The following is a 19,923-nucleotide window of genomic DNA, read 5'->3' on the forward strand; positions in this document are numbered from 1 at the left end:
GAACATTTACTAAATAGGTTACACGATGAAACTTTGTTTGCGGTTTGATTTTTTTTTAGATTGTCATTGACAAGACTTGAGTATTCAATATACTAGAGTCTTTTGGGGTTATAGTGATATGTCAAGCACTTTACACTGGTAATATTTACTAAGGCCCCTTTGCAGGTTTGCAACAAAGTGCAGATTATAAAATAACAAAGTCTCTCTGAAGTCTCATGAACCAGCAGGTCTTCCGACTCTCACCATCTGGGAGCGGGTGATTTACCCTGGCATTCTCCCTCCTAGATTACCCCCTTGGGTTATTTTTATAATATACGAGTTGTCACATGGCTGTATCAGGCAATGCACCATGGACAAAAGCTATATTGCCATTTATACCTTGATCCACTTCTTTCTTTATTATGATACAAACTTAATTTTTCTCTGCTAACAGTTCTGGCCACTCAGTGTTTTGTTGCCATGATGTTTAACTAAAAAATGTATGGAAAAAATATATATTTCTCTTACAGATGCAAAAAGTCTGGCGGAGATGCTAATCAGGTAAGAATGACTGTTGTCATTGGTTATAAAGTATTACCCCATCACTATAAATATTTACCTGTGTTATTACCATACACATTACGTTATTTCTATATATTACAAGTGTTTGGTGAAACTTATTCTGTATGTTAATTATTATACTCCTGCTACATTGTGTTTGGGTTTTCTATATGTGTGGAAAGTGTAAAATGGTTCTTATATGGTATGTGTGAATGGAAAGGCTTCTTCAGAAAGCGACTGTACCTGTTTATTTATCGATGTTAGTCTTCATTAGACTCTAAACTCTCAAACATTTTTTTTATATTAGCAAAAATAATCGCAGCTTTGATACACCTGTGAAGGGTCCACCTGCTGGACCGAGATTACACATTGATATTCCCAGGGTACAGCTCCTCATTGAAGATAAAGAGGGTGTCAAACAGCTTGGTAAGAATATGCTCATACATACAGGAGAGAGCGTTTCATTGCAATAATCCATGTGAGCCTCCCGTCTGGGGCATGTTCATGCCACCACCAGTCCACACATACCAATCCTGGGATAGGTGGCATTCACCTGCAATGACGCAGGCTGGCCACAAGACAGCAGAACTAGACTTTATATATATATATATATATATATATATATATATATATATAGCAATCCCTTTTCCCGGGGACTAACAGTGTCTTCCAGTATTTAGTTATCCCCAGGACATACAGTATTCTAGCAGGCAACAGGAATACATGAAAACAGGAACTCACCGATTGAAGTCAGGGATTGTAACAAGATGATGATGTCAGACAGATAATGGGTGATGACAACAAGCTGACCCTAATTCTAGCTAACCCTATATCTATCACTGGGTCTATCCCTAAGCATTGACCCTAACAACAGACAACAGTAACCCTCTCTGTCTCCAATGGTGTCCCTGATCTGCAAACACTATCCCTAACACACCAGGAAAACACTAGAAACCAAGGCAATATAAACTAATCAGATTTAAACCCCAGTAAAAAAAAAAAGCAGGCGAAGCAGAACAAAGAACAATAAAGAGCGGATAAAACTGAACAACTAAACAAGACTAAACACTAAAGCAAACAAGGACTGAGGAAATACAAGACTGGACTGGTAACACACTATCTGCATATAATACAGAAAAGCACAAAGCAAAGACCCATGGCATAAGCTATCACCAACACCATACTGCTGGATCCAGGGATTTATAGGAGAGGCAGACCAATCCAGTCCGTCCCTCCAAATGAGCCTCAGTGGCTCACATCAGTGTGGTAATCTGACCTGTCACCTTTGCAACTGCAAGAGCTAGGAGATGAGAAGCGTGCAGGAACAGACCTGCTGCTCGTAACAGCACCCAACTTTTTTCTTCTCCTACCTTGTCAGATAGAATGGACACTTGACCCTATGGCTAGTTCTCACCTTAGTTTAACATTGAGGCAGAGAAATACCTTCACAGGTTCAGATCATCGATGGGATGGGATGGAACACAGCCAAAATGCTTCTGTGGAAACGATTACAATGGAACCAGCTCCAAATAACTGCATTTCACAATCTGTTGTGTACTAAGATATTTAGTTTGAATGAACAGATAAATGTGCATAGGCACAAAGAAGTCCCAAATTTCCCAGCTGCTATAGAATTAATTAAAATATAACTTTTAATGTTTAAATTAGAAACAAGTTGGAAACAAGTTGCAGTAAATAGGGTAAATAGTTGTACAATAGTTTGTTCAATTAAAATTTTTCTTCAGAGCTGGTTAGTCTAACGTTGGAGATCTGGTGTATATTAGGATCTCAGTGTGTCAGGCATGGACGGCAGCTGCAGACTGCTCGGGCAGCCTCTATTACGACACAGTGGTATGCACATTTATCTGTTCGTTCATTAATATTATCCCTGCCAGCTGCTAGGGTCTCTACCAATTTTTCTAAGATATTTAGTTTAACCCAGCTGTAAAGTGCAATAGAAAATAGTCCGGTCCAATAGAGGTAGATTATTATACCTAGCGTTATCTACTTGTTCCAATATACCAAACCTAATATAATGTAACTATAACGTCATACATAGTAAATAACAAGCAATAATAGCAGTGCCCAACCATTCTGTCATCCATCTATCATATCAGGTGACTGAGATAATCGCTCTGGCTAGCACAGGTCAAGTTCTGCTGTTCAGTCACTAACCTTTCTATGCATAATGGACAACAGTCACCCTTAGAGGGTCCAACCTGCATTTAATTGGATATGGCAGGAGGTTACATTATTTTTTGCTAATTTCTTTCAATAATTATGCAAACCCTTACCTTTGGTGTCCATTTATACAGTCTCCAGGAGCATTTCTCAACTTTCTGACTGTTTCCAGGGTAGATTTACAGTAGTTCTCTACACCACTGATTCCTGGACATCAGATATTACCCTTTGTATTAGTGTCCCGATTGTTCAGAGATCTCAGCTTTCATAATATTATGTATGAATCCCATTACTTAGTGAGCGTAGTGCAGTACATTATAATAACATTGGTGTTTTTTCTTTTATTATCTCTTGAGCAGGTGACGATAAAGCCACACTGCCTATAACAGATCCTGAATTTAGTCCGACTGTAAATCCACAAAGTTTCTGCACTGGCGTTTCCTTGCATCATCCTGCACTGATACAAAATACTGGACCACTCATTGACATGTCCGACATTAGACCGGGAACAAGTATGTGGTCAATTATGGCAAAAATTTTATCAGAACCAGTATTAAATGTCTCATCTGTTTTCATATTATTTATGTACGGAGCACAATATAATGAGCACAGTTACAGTACTGCTCCTTAGTTTACAATATAATGGTTTTCAAGGGTAGATAATTATTGAACTAGCGTTGCTGTTCATTTGGGAAGAGTATAAATTATATTTTTAAATAGACATATTGATGACTTATTTATATTGTACTAATGCTGAGTTACATCCTGAGTTACATCCTGTATTATATTCTAGAGCTGTATTCACAATTTTGCTGGCTTCAGAGCTGAAATCTTCCAGCATTCATAGCTGGGCCAATGCCTATACAAAGCTTGCTCTAGTTTAATTGCATTCTGGGAAGTATAAGCTTTACACCAGGCACTGTACAGTATAGGAAGGGCTCACCTAAGCTGTCAGGGGCGTGCAGAATTATAAATTCAGATCTGGACCCTAATACAGGTTGTAACTCGGGATTAGCACAAAAAGGAACTCAACTTTTTATATACATGAATTCTATAGATACATTTTAAAATGATGTTTAAAGGTGGACATATACATTTGTATCTAGCTTTTAATAAAATCGTCAGTCTCGGATACCGGAGCTGTAAGGTTTCCCTATAGTTTACATTTACAGATGATGGTTACGGGGACATAGGCCTGTTTTGGTCATAACATGCTTGATCTGCTTTAACTCTAGATCCAGTGTCTCGGAAAAGTGTTAAGTCTGCTCACAGTACCAGGAACAGATATTCAAGCCAGTGGACACTCACCAAGTGCCAGAGTTCAACCCCAGCACGTACTCTGACCTCTGATTGGAGGACTGTTGGTTCTCAACATGGCATTACTGTGACTGAGAGTGATAGTTACAGTGCCAGTCTTTCTCAGGACACAGGTATGTTCAGTCCTTTATGGTAATAGTGGTCGTAATCCACTTACCATTCGCTATAGTTAACATACATGTGAGTTGGGTACTGGGTTATTGCGTTTGAGCAGCAATTACATCTTGAAATTGTTTTTGTAGAACCTCCTCTTCAAGAAGTTCTTCATTTAACTGGGGGTCCCTTCTGGCCATGGGCGCTCAGTCACTGCCCGACTGCTCAGTCCACACTAGATTATAAGTAGAATATACTCAATACAAGGGTCCATTTTGGGTACCCAATCTTGTGATCCTCTCTAATCTAATTCTATCTTACATCTTTCTTTAGTGAAACATTTAATTTATTATAGATGTGCGTCAATGTATTTGTTCTTTTGTCATACAACTTGGCCAAGTATAGCTCTTCAATTTCTATGGACAGGTGTGCTGAAATTTCTATGTTTCCTTGCAGATAAGGGTCGCAACAGTATGGTTTCTACAGAAAGTGCATCCTCCACGTATGAAGAACTAGCACGTGCCTATGAGCATGCCAAGCTAGAAGAGCAGTTACAACATGCCAAGTTTGAGATTACCGAGTGCTTCATCTCAGACAGTTCCTCTGACCAAATGACAACTGGAACCAATGACAATGGAGATAGCATGACCTCCATGAGCACTCCCTCTGAACCGGGCATCTGCCGCTTTACTGCTTCCCCTCCCAAACCACAGGACAGCGATCCAACCAAGAATGTGGCTGTGCCCATCCCCCACAGAGCAAAAAGTAAGCTGCACTCTACTTATGTCATAGTTCACATCCGTTCATACTGGTTAAGAAGTGCTATAGTAAAAGCTGCTGCCTCAATTTTATTCATTATAAAAACATATTCTCTTATTATTCTGTTCTTTCCTCTATTTCAGGTGAATATTGCAACCTCCCCATGTACATGAAATCTGATCCTCACTTTCGGAAGCCAGACCCCCATGACTCTTGTCCTGTGGTGCCGCCAAGAGAGGCATCCATGCGCAATCTATCTCGGGGTTATCACTCCCGCCATCTTACTCTGGAGCCAGGTGCCAAGCCCCCACCTGGCCTATCACACCAAGCTCCATCAAGTGTGAATTTACCTCAACGGACTCTACACATGGCTGGGGCATCAGCCTCTGCCCCGTCAGCCCCAGCAGCTACAGCACCCTCTGCCCCTGCTGACCCTGCTGCTTCTGCTGGACCTTTAGAAAATCGCCTGCCTACCCAACACAGCAAAATGGGAGGTTCCCGGGACTCTTTGCTGGAAATGAGCAGCTCTGGAGCTGGTCGGGCACAAAAACAAGGAGCTGGAGCTTACTCCAAATCTTACACTTTGGTCTGACACCTACCCATGCAAACACATCCCTCCTTACTTATTCACAGACTGCAAAGACCCTTCCCCCTTCCGCAGTGTCTTGGCTGTATTTCTATATTTTGAAAAACATTTAAAAGAAAAAAAAACACAAAGGACGAATGAAGAATTTAAACTAAAACTTGGTGATAAAAGACACATTTTTGTATGAAAAATAGCTATTTTCTTCTTCAGGATAAAAAAAAAAAAATAAGTAAAGAAACCTGTATTTTATCTGTAGAAGGGTGAAGAGGACAATGTAAGAGCGAGTGTCAGAATACAATGAATGCAAAGTTATGTGAGTGAGTGAGTGCGGTGCGTGTGCGGTGGAGGTTGTTGGAGAATAAAGAAGAGCAGTAGCATGTTAATATGAATCTGAAGAAACATACGTATTTACGTAACCTTTAAAGTGAACCTGTCACCCACTTCTAAAGCCATATCTGGTGTTTACAATCCAATAAAGAATTTCTATGAATTGCATTGCACTGTTGACTCATGGTGAGGGATAGGTGCACTTTAAGGAAGATTTAGTTGGACGTGGCTCTATTGCAATCGGTGAAAGTGAGTTTGCCGTGTGTTTGGTGGTGATTTCTCGAGACATGTTATTTCTATTGCAACAAATAGAGGTAAACATATCACTATAATGGGTAACAAACCATTTCGGCTGGGTGCATTTTTTCGTTTGTTTCTTTTTTCAAATACACATCTTAAAAAAATGCTTTAAATACCATTGTGTTCAGCTGTAAGCCTATGATCAGTAAAGGGATTTACAAGAATCGATAATTGTCATCTATCCACAGGATAGGTGATAATTGTCTGATTGCTGGGGTCCCCACTTCTAGAACCACCACCAATTGCAAGAACAGAGGCCCCGCACCCACCGTTCCTCCTCACTGTACCCCCTGCAGTGAGGAGGAGCTTGAATGGAGCAGCGGTCCAGCAAGCGCCTGCCGATCAATTCAATGTCAATGGGACTGATGGAAACAGTAAAGCGCTGCACTCTGCTATTACCACCAGTCCTATAGATTTTAAATGGAGCTGCAACGTGCATGCTCAACCACCACTTCATTCAAAGTCATTGCAGTGAGTAGGAATAGGAGCCTTCTTCTAGCGATCGGTGGGGGTTCCAGTGGTGGGGTCCCCAGTGATCAGACAATTATCACCTATCCTCTGGATAGGTGATAATTGTAATTTCTGAGAATACCTGAGGGTATTCGAGACTACTTAAAAGTATGCCCTTTTTTCCCATTCAGTTTTTTTTTGGCAGCGTTTCAAAAACATGAAAAAACGCATAATGGGAAACCAGCATTTAGGTATTTTCCAGGTGTTAAAATACATGTACCTGATCTAGTAAATTAAAAGTACTCCACCTAAATATGTATCACCTGAGCCTGATATCAGGATTGTTATGACTGATTTTAACCTCCTTAGCTGTCAGCTGGTCATTGCAACTTGGGTTGATCAGTCACGTTTGACAGTCTGGTTGGTAGGGATATGTTGTCTTACAGCTACAGTCTTTTTTTTTAAAGAGGTTCTCAGGCAGCACGTCCATAGAAACCAATCTCTGAGATGAAAAGATCTAACGGTGCCCATATACATTAGACAAAAATTGCCAAACCCGCTGATTTCGGTGAGATCGGCTGATAATCTAATGCGTATGGGAGCTACCGAACTCTCCCTCTACAGCATTAGTCGGGTAAAAGAGGGATCCGGTGTGTTTGATTTCAACATGCCCGATCATTGGTTCCCACGGGAGATGAGCATCTAAGTCTTTTCTACTCTACCCAAAATAGGACCAATGGGATTTTGGTACTGTTACACCTTGCTTTTAACAAAAGGATATAGAAGCCAGCAACAATTGTCTATGTGTTGGTCAAATGGTGATCTAAAACCTGGTTTCTTCAACGTATTTGTAAGTAAATTTGCCAATATGAGTTGTGCCTAAGCTCTATGTACCTCGGTATGGCTCCAATTTCGTGCGGAGGTATACAGAGATACTTTTCTGTTAGATTCAATATGAATTACACAGAAAAAATTGTGATGAGATGAGAAAAAGATGCAGTATCTTATGCGGTAACGGCGCCAGGCTTGGAAGAAGAAAAACGGGTTCTCCAAAGTATTTTGCAAAAGTACTCTTTATTAGGACGACAAAGCGTTTCTGGACCGAACCGGTCCCTTCGTCAGGTCAGTGTTGCAAAAGTACTCTTTATTAGAATGACAACGCGCTTCTGGACCGAACTGGTCCCTTCGTCAGGTCTGTGTTACAGACCTGACGAAGGGACCAGTTTGGTCCAGAAAAGTGTTGTCGTTCTAATAAAGAGTACTTTTTCAAAATACCTTGGAGAACCCGTTTTTCTTCCAAGCCTGGCGCCATTACCGCATATGATACTGCATCTTTTACTCATCTCTTCATCACACGTTTGTTCTCTGTAAGGAGGATTTATCCACCGAGGGACCGCAGTGGGTGGCAGCCGGCAAAGACATCGTTCATTCTACTAATGGTCTCGGAGGAGCGCCACTGATCCCTTAACATTTTTTTCATACCTGTGCACAGAAAAAATTGTACCATGTTCCATCGTACTTGTGAGCCTTGCATCATGGGGGGAATATCTCTGTACACACAGTCTGACAGAGCCTGTACGTCAGTACACGGAGGTGGTGCCGCTCAGTACACAGGGCTCTTTTGTGTGCATGAGCACTTAGTACTGACAAAATTAGCATTTTTCAAAATCAAGATTTATATTTTTTAGGCTCCTGTGACCATGTTACTTAAGAGGTACAGAATGTTCTCATAACTATTAAAGGCCACCTAAAGTGGAAGAAAACACTATCTGAAGAGGGTCGTTCTTTCAAAGAAGATGGCTACAATACATAGAATGTAAGGGACTTACAAAAAATCTGGTCCAAGCCAAGGGTGGTCTTCCCAAAGAGGTGGTCTTGTGTAGAGATTTTACTATATACAAGGTGGGCCAGTTATATGGATACACCTAAATAAAATGGGAATGGTTGGTGATATTAACTTCCTGTTTGTGGCACATTCGTATATGGGAGGGGGGAAACTTTTCAAGCTGGGTGTTGACCATGGCGGCCATTTTGAAGTCGGCCATTTTGTATCCAACTTTAGTTTTTTCAATGGGAAGAGGGTCATGTGACACATCAAACTTATCGAGAATTTCACAAGAAAAACAATGGTGTGCTTGGTTTTAACGTTACTTTATTCTTTCATGAGTTATTTACAAGTTTCTGACCACTTATAAAATGTGTTCAAAGTGCTGCCCATTGTGTTGGATTGTCAATGCAACCCTCTTCTCCCACTCTTCACACACTGATAGCAACACCGCAGAAGAAATGCTAGCACAGGCTTCCAGTAGCCGTAGTTTCAGTTGCTGCACATCTCGTATCTTCACAGCATAGACAATTGCCTTCAGATGACCCCAAAGATAAAAGTCTAAGGGGGTCAGATCGGGAGGCATTTCTTCTGCGGTGTTGCTATCAGTGTGTGAAGAGCGGGAGAAGAGGGTTGCATTGACAATCCAACACAATGGGCAGCACTTTGAACGCATTTTATAAGTGGTCAGAAACTTGTAAATAACTCATGAAAGAATAAAGTAACGTTAAAACCAAGCATACCATTGTTTTTCTTGTGAAATTCTCGATAAGTTTGATGTGTCACATGACCCTCTTCCCATTGAAAAAACTAGTTGGATACAAAATGGCCGACTTCAAAATGGCCGCCATGGTCAACACCCAGCTTGAAAAGTTTCCCCCCTCCCATATACGAATGTGCCACAAACAGGAAGTTAATATCACCAACCATTCCCATTTTATTTAGGTGTATCCATATAAATGGCCCACCCTGTATATTAAGAGGTGCAAATATTATTCAAACACATAGAGATGTATCCACCCTTAACTTTTCTAGAATTGCATTAAGTAATACAAATTGTCTTGATACCAACTCAACACCGCTGGCAGCGGCTTATCTCCCGCAAGGAAACTGACATGTTAAAATCCAACACGCCCGATCCTTTTTTTTCCTCCAACATCTGCCATTGGGGGAAAGTCGGGAGACCCCATACATATTAAATTGTTGGCCGGTCCTGTTATAATTGGCAGGTTTGGCCAACTTTCATCTAATGTGTATGGGAGCCTTTAGTGTCTAACATTTGTTCTGCATCGCGTGTTTCCATAGTTGGCAAGAGCCTTGAATATAGTCTATAAAATTAAAATGCCTCTAATTGTAATTAATATTCAAGCAAGAAAAATCTAAGGAAACCTTCCACCTTCTGATGATGCTGTTGGATTTGTTCCCTGTTCGCAATATGTATAATCATTCTAGACTATATTCTATTTTTATATTAATTTATTTTAACTTAGCATGACGCTAAATGTCCTTGCTATCTACAGAAGTAGATAGAGAGCCTGTGGAAATTTAACTTTCTGCTTCATTTAAGTTTTATATTTTTTAGCACATTAATTTGACATTTTTATAAGTTTCTAGAAAAATATCTACATGGTAATAACAAAAAGGAGCAGCATCTACCCAATCCAAACGATTAGGATTGGGTCATCTTACCACAAGGAAGCATTGTTCAATTCATTGGCCAAAATTCTATGCTTTCCTTTGGGCTCATCACTTTACAGCCTGTAGTGAGAACGATGAAGACTTCAATAACCCAATAGAGATATGAACCTTATAAAGTGACGTCCCCGCTTGGATGGAGAGAAGAGCCTAGGGGGACTCAGTGTTACCATGTTTGATTTTAATGGGTGTGTAGGTGCCAACAGCTTCCCCCATCAATAACAACTAATTGCGAAGAGGTCTTCAGCAGTCAAACCCTGAGTGATCAGTCCATCCTCCGGGGCGCAACTTTAGCAACCGGATTGTCCTGTAAAACTAAACACGAGGCAATGTTGTTTGTGTAGTTATTAAATGTCCCTGTTATGGACCATGTTTTTCTACATTGCCGAATCATCTTGAACCTGAGATGGCTGCCTCTGCTTCTAGTCCAGAAAGTTGGACCACCAACAATTATACGGAACAGAAGTGTCTGTATCAGAAATATGTAGAACTAAGGTATTTTAAAGAGAACCAGTAACTGGTATCACTGGATGTAATGCCATTTAGGGATTTTAACTTCTAATAACATACTCGCCTACTTTTAAAAGTGGGTGTCGAGGCAAAGAAGATGCCCTGCAAATAGTGTACTGTGACCATACTCTCTACAACTGCCCCCATGAGTGCCTATGTAAACAGTGCTCCTCTAATAAACCAGTGCCAGCAATCATACTCAATGTTTAAATTAAAAAAAACAATTTCCTGGCGCTTGTAAGTGGTCTCCTGTTGGCCTGACACGTTGCTTGCTGTTCAGCACTCATCACTATATTCTAAGCTTCTAGACTTAGCTGATCTGCTCGAAGTCTGGGAGGTCTACCCTAATCTTGGAACACTCCTGGTTAATGCAAGAGTATGAGTAACAATGTTTCTGCAGGATGAACTTACTAATATAATAATGAGCCATATCAAGATGAAGTCGCCAGCCTCCCCTCCTATTCTTATGCACAGTGTAATTTGTGGTAGTGATTCTGTGGACAGAACGGACTGTTCAGAATTATAATAACATGGCTGCTTTTTTCCAGAAACCGTGCCACACGTCTAATGGTTGTGTCTGGTATTGCAGCTCAACTCCATTATAGCGAAAGGGGCTGAGCTGCAATACCACAAACAACCTGTGAATAGTTGTGGCACTGTTTTTTAAAGAAAGCAGACGTTTTCTAAACCTGGGCAACCCCTTTAACAATATTTGTTCATATGAGGATGTAGTGAGATCTCCATATAATTTTAATCGATCCCAGTTTGCAAACTATTTTCATTAGGACAGGAAGTATCACAGAAGACATAATGGTAAATAACGATTTATAGATCATTTATACTGTTCAGATCTGTTACTAGTTTGGTAATTCATGTATTCGCAGCGTGAAATCTCATCTCTACCAGTTGAAATGCAACCATTAACTTTATATTTTAGAGTATGGATGTTTAGAAGAATGTAAGAATATTTTTTTTTTAAATAATCTAATAACGCCGTTCCTAACCAAGTCACATGTAATATTTTCTGGACTTCAGATTCTGCTCAGCTTAATAATGCAGAAGTCAGTCCAGGTTGTAGTACACCAGTCAGGTGGGTATAAATATTAATGCCTGGTGCATATTTTATGGGTTATTTAAACACCATTGGATGTAATCACTGAAGAGCTAATGCCCAAACATGAGAGCTCTCAGAAAATGGACCACATTATTATTTAAAATCTGTGTACATATGGTTTACAAGCCTGATGGGTTTTACTAACTCATCATTGAGATTTGAAAAAAAATAGTAATGGGAGGTATGATTGTAAAAACACAAAAAGTTTCACATTGTAGAAAGTCATGTAACAATTTCCTTTATATCGATGTCTGGTGTATGGGTAACTGGAAAGCAAAAGACTCCAGGTAGGGGTTGTCCCGAGAGGACAACCCTTTCAGTAAGGCCCCGTGCACACGACCCTATTTTAACATCCGTAATCATGGACCCATTCATTTCTATGGGCTCTGGATACCTTTCTGTATTTTTACAGATGGGTGTCCGTGCCGTTGAAATGATAGAGAATGTCCTTTTTTTGTCTGTAATTACGGCACGGACTCCCCATAGAAGCAAGATTTATTCTTGCTAAAAACTGCATCTTATAGTCCGAAAAATACAGTATATCAATAAAAAGGTTAAAATGAAAAGTGTTGGCCCTTTAAAAAGTAATAAGCGAGAAATTGGGGAGTGTGATGTGGAGAAAGTGAACTTGTTGAACGTTTTCTTTTCCACTGCATTCAAAAAGGAAGATCAAATGTTGGGTGAAACGCAAATGGATGAAGTAAATTTGCCATTAAATATCATCTGTATAACCCTGGAAGAAGTGCAGATCCGTCTTAAAAATATCAAAATAGACAAATCTCCGCGATCAGATGGCATACACCGCATGTTCTAAAGGAATTTAGGTACAGTACTACAGACCATTATTTCTGATATTTAAGGGTACTTCAACGACCAGGTCTGTTCCACAGGATTGGCACATTGCAAATGTGGTGCCAGTATTTAAAAAGTAAGTTTAACCTCTATTGTGGGTAAAATGTTTGAAGATTTTCTAAGAAATTCTATCCTGGAATATCTCAATGAAAATAAATGCATAACTTCATATTAGCATGTGTTTACGAGGGATCGGGCCTGTCAAACCAATTTGATCCGCTTCTATGAGGAGGTAAGTTCGAGGCTGGACCGGGGGGAGTCATTAGGTGTCGTATATCTTAATTTTTCTAAAGCATTTGATATTGTAAAAACATTGGTACGTAAAATGAGAGTGCTAGGACTGTAGGAAAATGTGTGTAAATGGGTAAGTAACTGGTCAGTGATAGGAAACAGGGTGGTTATTAACGGTACATGACCAGATTGGGTCACTGTTACTAGTCGGGTATCACAGGGGTCAGTATTGGGCCTTATTTTCATTAATATATTTATTAATGATCTTGTAGAGGGATTGCAGAGCTAAATATATATTTTTGCTGCTGATACTAAATTGTATAAAGTAATTAACACAAAGGATTATGATAAACGTAGGTTATACATTTAGGAAGAATACAAGTAACCATGACATACATAATGGAAAGAAACTGGATAGCACTGACATGAAAAAGACAAAGTTGACTGTAAACTTACTGTAACTTGTAGCACCCAGTGTCAGGCAGCTGCTGCCAAGGCAAATAAGATTATGGGGTGCAATAAAAAGGGGCATAGGGGCACATGATGAGACCATAGTTCTACCACTTTATAAATCTCTAGTCAGACCGCGTATGGAATATTGTGTACAATTTTGGGTGCCAGTGCACAAGAAAGACATAGAGCTTGAGTGGGTTCAAAGACTGGCAAGCAAAGTATTAAATGGAATGGGTGAACTATAGTACCCAGAAAGATTAGGGTTATTTAGTTTAGAAAACAATTTGTCTGAGGGGTGACCTAATAACTATGTATAAATATATGCCTTCCTCTGGATCAACATTACAGGAGAATAGGATGAACTGGATGGACGTGTATTTTTTTCAGCCTCACATACTAGGAGTAAAATTAACAATTAAAGGGTCACCCCAGATATAACTGATGCACTGTGGAATGCATATTGCACGGCCCAAGTGCTTGACGTGAGGATTTAAAGAACACCATAGAGAGAATTCCTATATCATGCAACGCCCCCTTAGGCCCTGTACTAGGCTTAAAGTTATCCATACACATGGGATAGCTGTTGGCCAAATGCATTTCATTGAGGAGAGGGGAGAGGGGAATAAGACTCTGCCAGACCACTCGTATCTTCTGTGGGTTCAGGCATGTTGAAATCCCATGCACATTCATCGTACACAGATTTTGCCAAAATAGGTGGAGTGGAGCCCTAGGGTTGGCTTTAGCATGTTTTCAAAAGTTGCAGTTGATGTGCGGTTCTTCCCTCACATTCCGGTTTTGCCGTTTTAATGAGCTTCAACTTTGAAAACTGCGAAACCTCGTCAATTCGCAGTGAAACTGCACCTCAACTGCAACACCTGAATATACCCTTAGAGGCGTGTGACCTATGCTGTTGCAAATAGCCATAGCAATCAATTGCATCAAAAGTTTTTATATCCTAACCCACATTTACAGTTCTAATGTGTTGGCAATACCTCTAGTTTTTATTCCACAATAGTTTTTGTACATGAGGCCCAGTAAAACTGTTTACTACCAACTGGCTGCATGCAATAAAGCCACAGCGTGATGATCTCTTTATTAAACATGGCTTTGTACATAATGCCAGTAAACCAGTAAAATAGACCCTACGGAACTGCAAAATGATTTTTTCTTTTACATTTAAAAAGGGGCTTGTAACTATTGTTAAATCCCTTTATAAATCCTCAAGATTTATGTAAGATAATTATCCAGAAACAAAATTACAAAAACAGTAAGCAAATAAAAGTGCCTTTGTTCTTTATTTTTATTTTTTATAACCTTTTTATAATTTAAGCCAATGAGAAAAACAACGCAAAGTTAAGTTCACAAATTCTAGTCTGATAATGTATGGCTATCCGAGAATTTAGTAAATCCGTGTAATGAGAGGGATTCTCCATTATTGCTTCTTCCAGCCTCAGGGTCAAAGTAGTAATGGGTCTACTTCGGATACGTCCTGTATTTGTACTTCCATATCTGTATCCAAATTATAGTGGCACGTCCATATCATTCCTATATTCTGTGTGCAGCTACGGACGTATAGATGTATAGGACATATCAAAGGAAAACGTAGTTGTTCACTTCAGCCACGAGGTTAGAAGCAGCAATAGTGGAGAATCCCTTTGCAACCTACAATAAAAAATAGAAATGATTCTGAACTATAGATATCTGTAATATTCTCAATAAGATTTTGGGGTTATGTATGAAGGAGGTTACAGAATAACAGTACACATTTGACTAGTAAAATAAACAGGGAAAAAGATGCCTCAAGTTTGATGAAGAAGTTGTACTTTGTAAGTGCCTGTTCACATCAACGTTGGCTTTCCGTTCCAGGGTTCCATCGGAGGTTTCCGTCGGGCGAACCCCGCAACGGAAAGTCAAACTGAAACCACAGCCTCCGTTTCAGTCACCATTGATATCAATGGTGACAGAAATATTGCTAATGGTTTCCGATCGTCACCATTCCGGCAGGTTTCAGTTTTAATGACGGAATCAATAGCGGAGTCGACTGCGCTATTGATTCAGTCAGAAAAAACGGAAACCTCCGACGGAACCCCGGAATGGAAAGCCAGCGCGGATATGAACAGGCCCTAACATTTAGGCAAGATTCAGGCGATCGAGTGCAAACTCGAACGGAAAAAACGGCAGTTTTTCACGTCCAAGTTGCATCCGTGAGGGATCTGTTTTCACGGATCCCCATAGACTTGAGTGAAAACGGAAGAAAATAGGACATGTTCCATTTTTCAACAAACCCTTCACACGGTCCGTTGCAACGACGGCCATGTGAGCGGCTCCATTGAAATACATGCGTCCGTGTGACGGGCGTAGTTTTAACGTCAGTCGTCTGAATTAAGCCTTATACAGATGAGTTTGAATTGACGAATTAACAATTTGTACAAAACTCTGCCACTCGACGGGGTCACTGGTATTCATATAACGTAGTAAATTGAAGAGGTGTTTTCTGGTCTCAGGTTTATTCCATTCAAGAATACCTCTGGTTCTGGCATGCGCAGTATATGTGTAGGCTACGCCTGGTGGTGCTTGTGTTGTTGATATTTACGGTAGTGACTCTGTATGGTGAGGGCAGCTTGTTCAGTGGCATCTTCTATTGAGATGTCGCTCCCTTGGTTTGCCCTGGTCAGACCTGTATAGTAGACACATGAGAATTATATAATGTTCAGAAACATCTTCCGGATCAACTATAAATAGTAAGTACTTGTCCTCTGCTCAGCTGGAAGGATTACCATAGATCTGATCCGATTACAGTACGGACGTAAGGGACATTTTGGGTTAGGACGGCTATTACGTGCTGATGTTGCTAATGCAATATTACTTAGAGCTATTTCTGTTAGTTCAAGCAAAGGAAAATAATTTAGCTATCGAAAATAGTTATAAATCAATAAAAATGGTAATTACAAGGCAACCTTGGCTGATGCCGTGAGACTCTAGATACAGGGGTCGGTTAGAGCACAGCAAATCATTATATAACCTGTGCAAACTCAAATAATATCGTCTGTACAGAAATATCAAGGGTTTATTCTGTTCTAATTACAGATACAACAGGCACCAGTGCATAGAATTGCTGATCCCTTGTCAAGTCCATGGCCGCGGGCCATCAGGCTCACTCACCTCCTGATGGACGCAGCCATGGGTCTGTGAGTGCTGGCCCCAGTCTCCTCCTCAGGGGATGCCTCACTTCTGCTTACCTCGGCCGGGTACCGTAGTTAATGTTAAAATTAGCCCATGTGTACCCTGGACTATAAGAAGGGCTCAGCCCCTTCCTCCCTTGCCTGTCCATTATTGTCATTCCCTAAGTTTGTCTAGCAAATGGTCTCCTAGTGTTTTCCAGTTCCCAGTGTTCCCCTTTCCTGTACCTGTATCCCGTGCTACCTGGTCAAGTGCTGTGTTGAGCTCTAGTCGTGCTGTGCTGTATTCCACGCCCGTCCTGCTACACCACGCCTGACGTCTGCCTGCTGTCTAGTCCCAGCCGAGCCTGTCTCGCTACTGTCAGAACTGCCACAGGTACACTATATGAACTATAGACTGTGACCTGCGTCCTGTTGGCCAGCTGCCATACGGTCAAGGCGGCACGGCCCATTGTGTCCATGCACACAACGTGACATCGCTTAGATCTCCAGGAGTCTTATCTAGATAAGTTTGCCTCAGTGTTTGTGTACCAGTTACCCAAAACACTTATTTTCCTCACTGGTTGTTTAGTTGCTTGTAAAATACAATCATTCTGCCCTTGCTGCAGTGGCGTCGCTTGCTCTGGGCATCTGGGGCAGAAGCCCCGGATTTTTGGCCCGTTGCGGATGACTGATGCATTCAATTATATGTGTGTCCTAATGACACAAATACAATTGAATACTATAGCAGGAGGGAGCCACCAGCTTCACTAGGCTACAGGCAACGTTAGGCGGGATCCATGCACAGGTTGGTGCGATGACATCACTGAGCCGGCCTATGAAAGGGTCCTGTCCAAGCGTCTCTTGGGCTGCAGGCTTAACGTGGCTGAGGAAGCTACAAGGAGTGGTGTATGGCACCATCTACAGGGGAGTGGAGCACTATGTACAGGGAAGCACTGTGGCACTATGTACAAAGGGATGGGTATGTGGCACTATCTACAGGGTTCACTGTGTAACACTTTCTACAGGGGATTATGTAGCATATCTACAAGGGGCTCTGTGTGGGGCACTCTCTACAGGTGTCTTTAAATAGGGTCACCAGACATAACTTTGCTTGGGGCCCCAGAAATGCCAAATCTGCCCCTGTGGGTAAGTACAAGGATACTTACTGCTGGGACTCTGTATCTAAGTCTATTCTGTGTAATACTGACGGCTGGGACCCTGTATCTAAGTCTACCACGTGTGACACTGTCGTCTGAACTATGTATCTAAGCCTACTATGTGTGATACCGTCTGCTAAGATGCTGTTTCTAATTGCATCATGTGTGATGCAGTCTGCTGAGACAATGTCTATAATCCTTTCCAGTGGTGTAGCTACAGGGGCCGCAGTCTTATAGAGATGCTGTCTCCGAGATAGATAAATTATATATATATATATATATATATATATATATATTATAAAATCCTGCGATGAACAAATGTGGATGTCAGGGCCCCAGCAGGCAATGCAGCTATCTGGAGTCAATGATCATAACCCATCCATAATCGAGCAGAGCTAAAACACAGCCAAGAACTCAGGGTTAAAGGAAATAAATAGCAAGTAAGCACCACCCAAATACATTTATTTGTAATGCATGTTTGTCCTCTGGTCTAATATTGGCTTCCTTTGCAGAATGAAGGGGGAGGGGGGGGGGGGGTTAGATGACCACTTTCTATTACATTCATATGTCCTAGCACACAACCCCTTTAAATTCAGGAGTAACCGGATAACAATACTGTATTACTATTTTATGACTGTCTGGAGTCCGTTCACACACTGCAGAGTACTCTTGGGACCTGTTGACGGATTTTAATTGAAACAATGGAGAATTTGAATTCCCTAGGAAACTTATCAGAATTGCTCATAGGGAACAGTTCTGAACATTGCAATCTGCAATTGTAATTGAAAGGAGTTGTCTCCCATCTGACAAACCCTCTAATAACGCAGCCGCCACTACGTTCAACTTATTGTTGTGTGTCCAGCTCCTAAAACCCCAGAAAACCATTGGTTTTTCTGTGGGAAGCCACGTCCAGCCAGACATTTCTGGAATATCCATCCATGGACTGCCCGAGTCCGACTGAGCGAGAGATGCTGCTTCATCTGGCTAATAGAGGGGAGTCCTGAGCGCGGGAACCCCCCCTCCCCTTATATGACATTCATAAGCCCTAATGGGTCATATAGACAGGGGTTGTGCTTTCATTCTTAGACATTTTCGGAAGGTTTAAAGCATCCCTTGTCATTAATAATAGAGCCTCGGGAATAATAACTAAGGTGTCTAAACATGAGATGGCTCAGACGCCTACAGTAATAGACATTTTATTAAAGAACTATACAGATAAAGCCTATGACATGGCTGAAGGAAACTTTGATGGTAGTAATTAAAAAAATCAGCTCTACACGGATGTGAAATTATCTATTCTGCATATACAGATTACACTACATTTGTAGAATAGCACATGTAGCATGGCCTAATAGATTGGGAGTACAGCCATTGGTATACATAGAAATGAGGGGGCCCCATAGCAAATTTCACACAGGGTTTCCCACTATGGTGCCATGCTTTGCCATCCAGGATAGAAGGGCTTGGTGTTCATTTCCCCATCCATGCCCTTTACATGACTCTTTGGCCAATTACCCATTCCCGTGTTTTCTGTAGAGGATCTTGTAAAGTGACACGCTAAATAGCAATGGAGATGGGGCCAACCAAGGCTTCCAATTTCTTTATACAACTTGACATGTGCTTTGGAAACCTTGAATCACCACATTTGAACATATTCTATACAGGCAAAATAACAGGAACATGAGTTTACTAAGTGAATACTGACCATGCTTGTCTCTTGCAGGGTAGGTTGTACAAGTGTACTGACAGCTTCCTCTCCTCTACAACAATGTGAAAGAAACATATTAAGTGTTAAGTTACCAAGCGGAAAAATTTTATTTTTGTAAGTGTGTGTATGTATATATATATATATATATGTATATATGTGTGTATATATATATATATATATATATATATATATATATAAAGAATCCAAGGTCTAGCAGCACTGGTCACAGTAATTGGGTGCAGATCCCAGGGATTTGACTATCATCCCCAAACTGGCAAAGAAACACAAAATAGGCAGCACATCCACTAGTAGGTGTTAGAAAAGAAAGAGCTTTATTAGCCCAAATGCAACATTTCGGCTCAATGTCCCAGAGCCTATCTCAAGGATTGAGGAAGGCTCTAGGACATTGAGCCGAAACATTGCATTTGGGCTAATAAAGCTCTTTCTTTTCTACCTACTACTGGATGGGCTGCCTATTTTGTGTTTCATATATATGTATATATATATACACACACACACACACACACGCACACACATACACAGTGGATATAAAAAGTCTACACACACCCGTTAAAATGCCAGTTTTTGTCACGTTACAAAATCATTTCAGAACTTTTTCCACCGTTAATGTGACCCATAATCTGTACAATCCCATTGAAAAACA

The 19,923-nt window shown here is 40.8% G+C and overlaps 1 protein-coding gene across 2 annotated transcripts in view; it reads left to right on the top strand.

Annotated features, from left to right (window-relative positions):
- The window catches only part of DSCAML1 (DS cell adhesion molecule like 1), a 186,904-nt gene extending 181,237 nt beyond the window's left edge, over positions 1-5,667 (top strand). The window contains exons 28-33 of one of the 2 annotated variants that reach the window (XM_075840151.1): positions 510-540; positions 848-966; positions 3,078-3,233; positions 3,957-4,151; positions 4,588-4,896; positions 5,034-5,667. In XM_075840151.1, the coding sequence (XP_075696266.1) occupies positions 510-540; positions 848-966; positions 3,078-3,233; positions 3,957-4,151; positions 4,588-4,896; positions 5,034-5,482 (1,259 nt within the window). In that variant the 3' untranslated portion in view covers positions 5,483-5,667. The remainder of the gene's footprint in view (positions 1-509; positions 541-847; positions 967-3,077; positions 3,234-3,956; positions 4,152-4,587; positions 4,897-5,033) is intronic. The other variant, XM_075840152.1, reaches the window with a different exon arrangement.
- Positions 5,668-19,923: the final 14,256 nt, after the last annotated feature.

Source organism: Rhinoderma darwinii, chromosome 10 (genome assembly GCF_050947455.1).
Source record: "Rhinoderma darwinii isolate aRhiDar2 chromosome 10, aRhiDar2.hap1, whole genome shotgun sequence".
NCBI classification, from domain to species: Eukaryota; Metazoa; Chordata; class Amphibia; order Anura; family Rhinodermatidae; genus Rhinoderma; species Rhinoderma darwinii.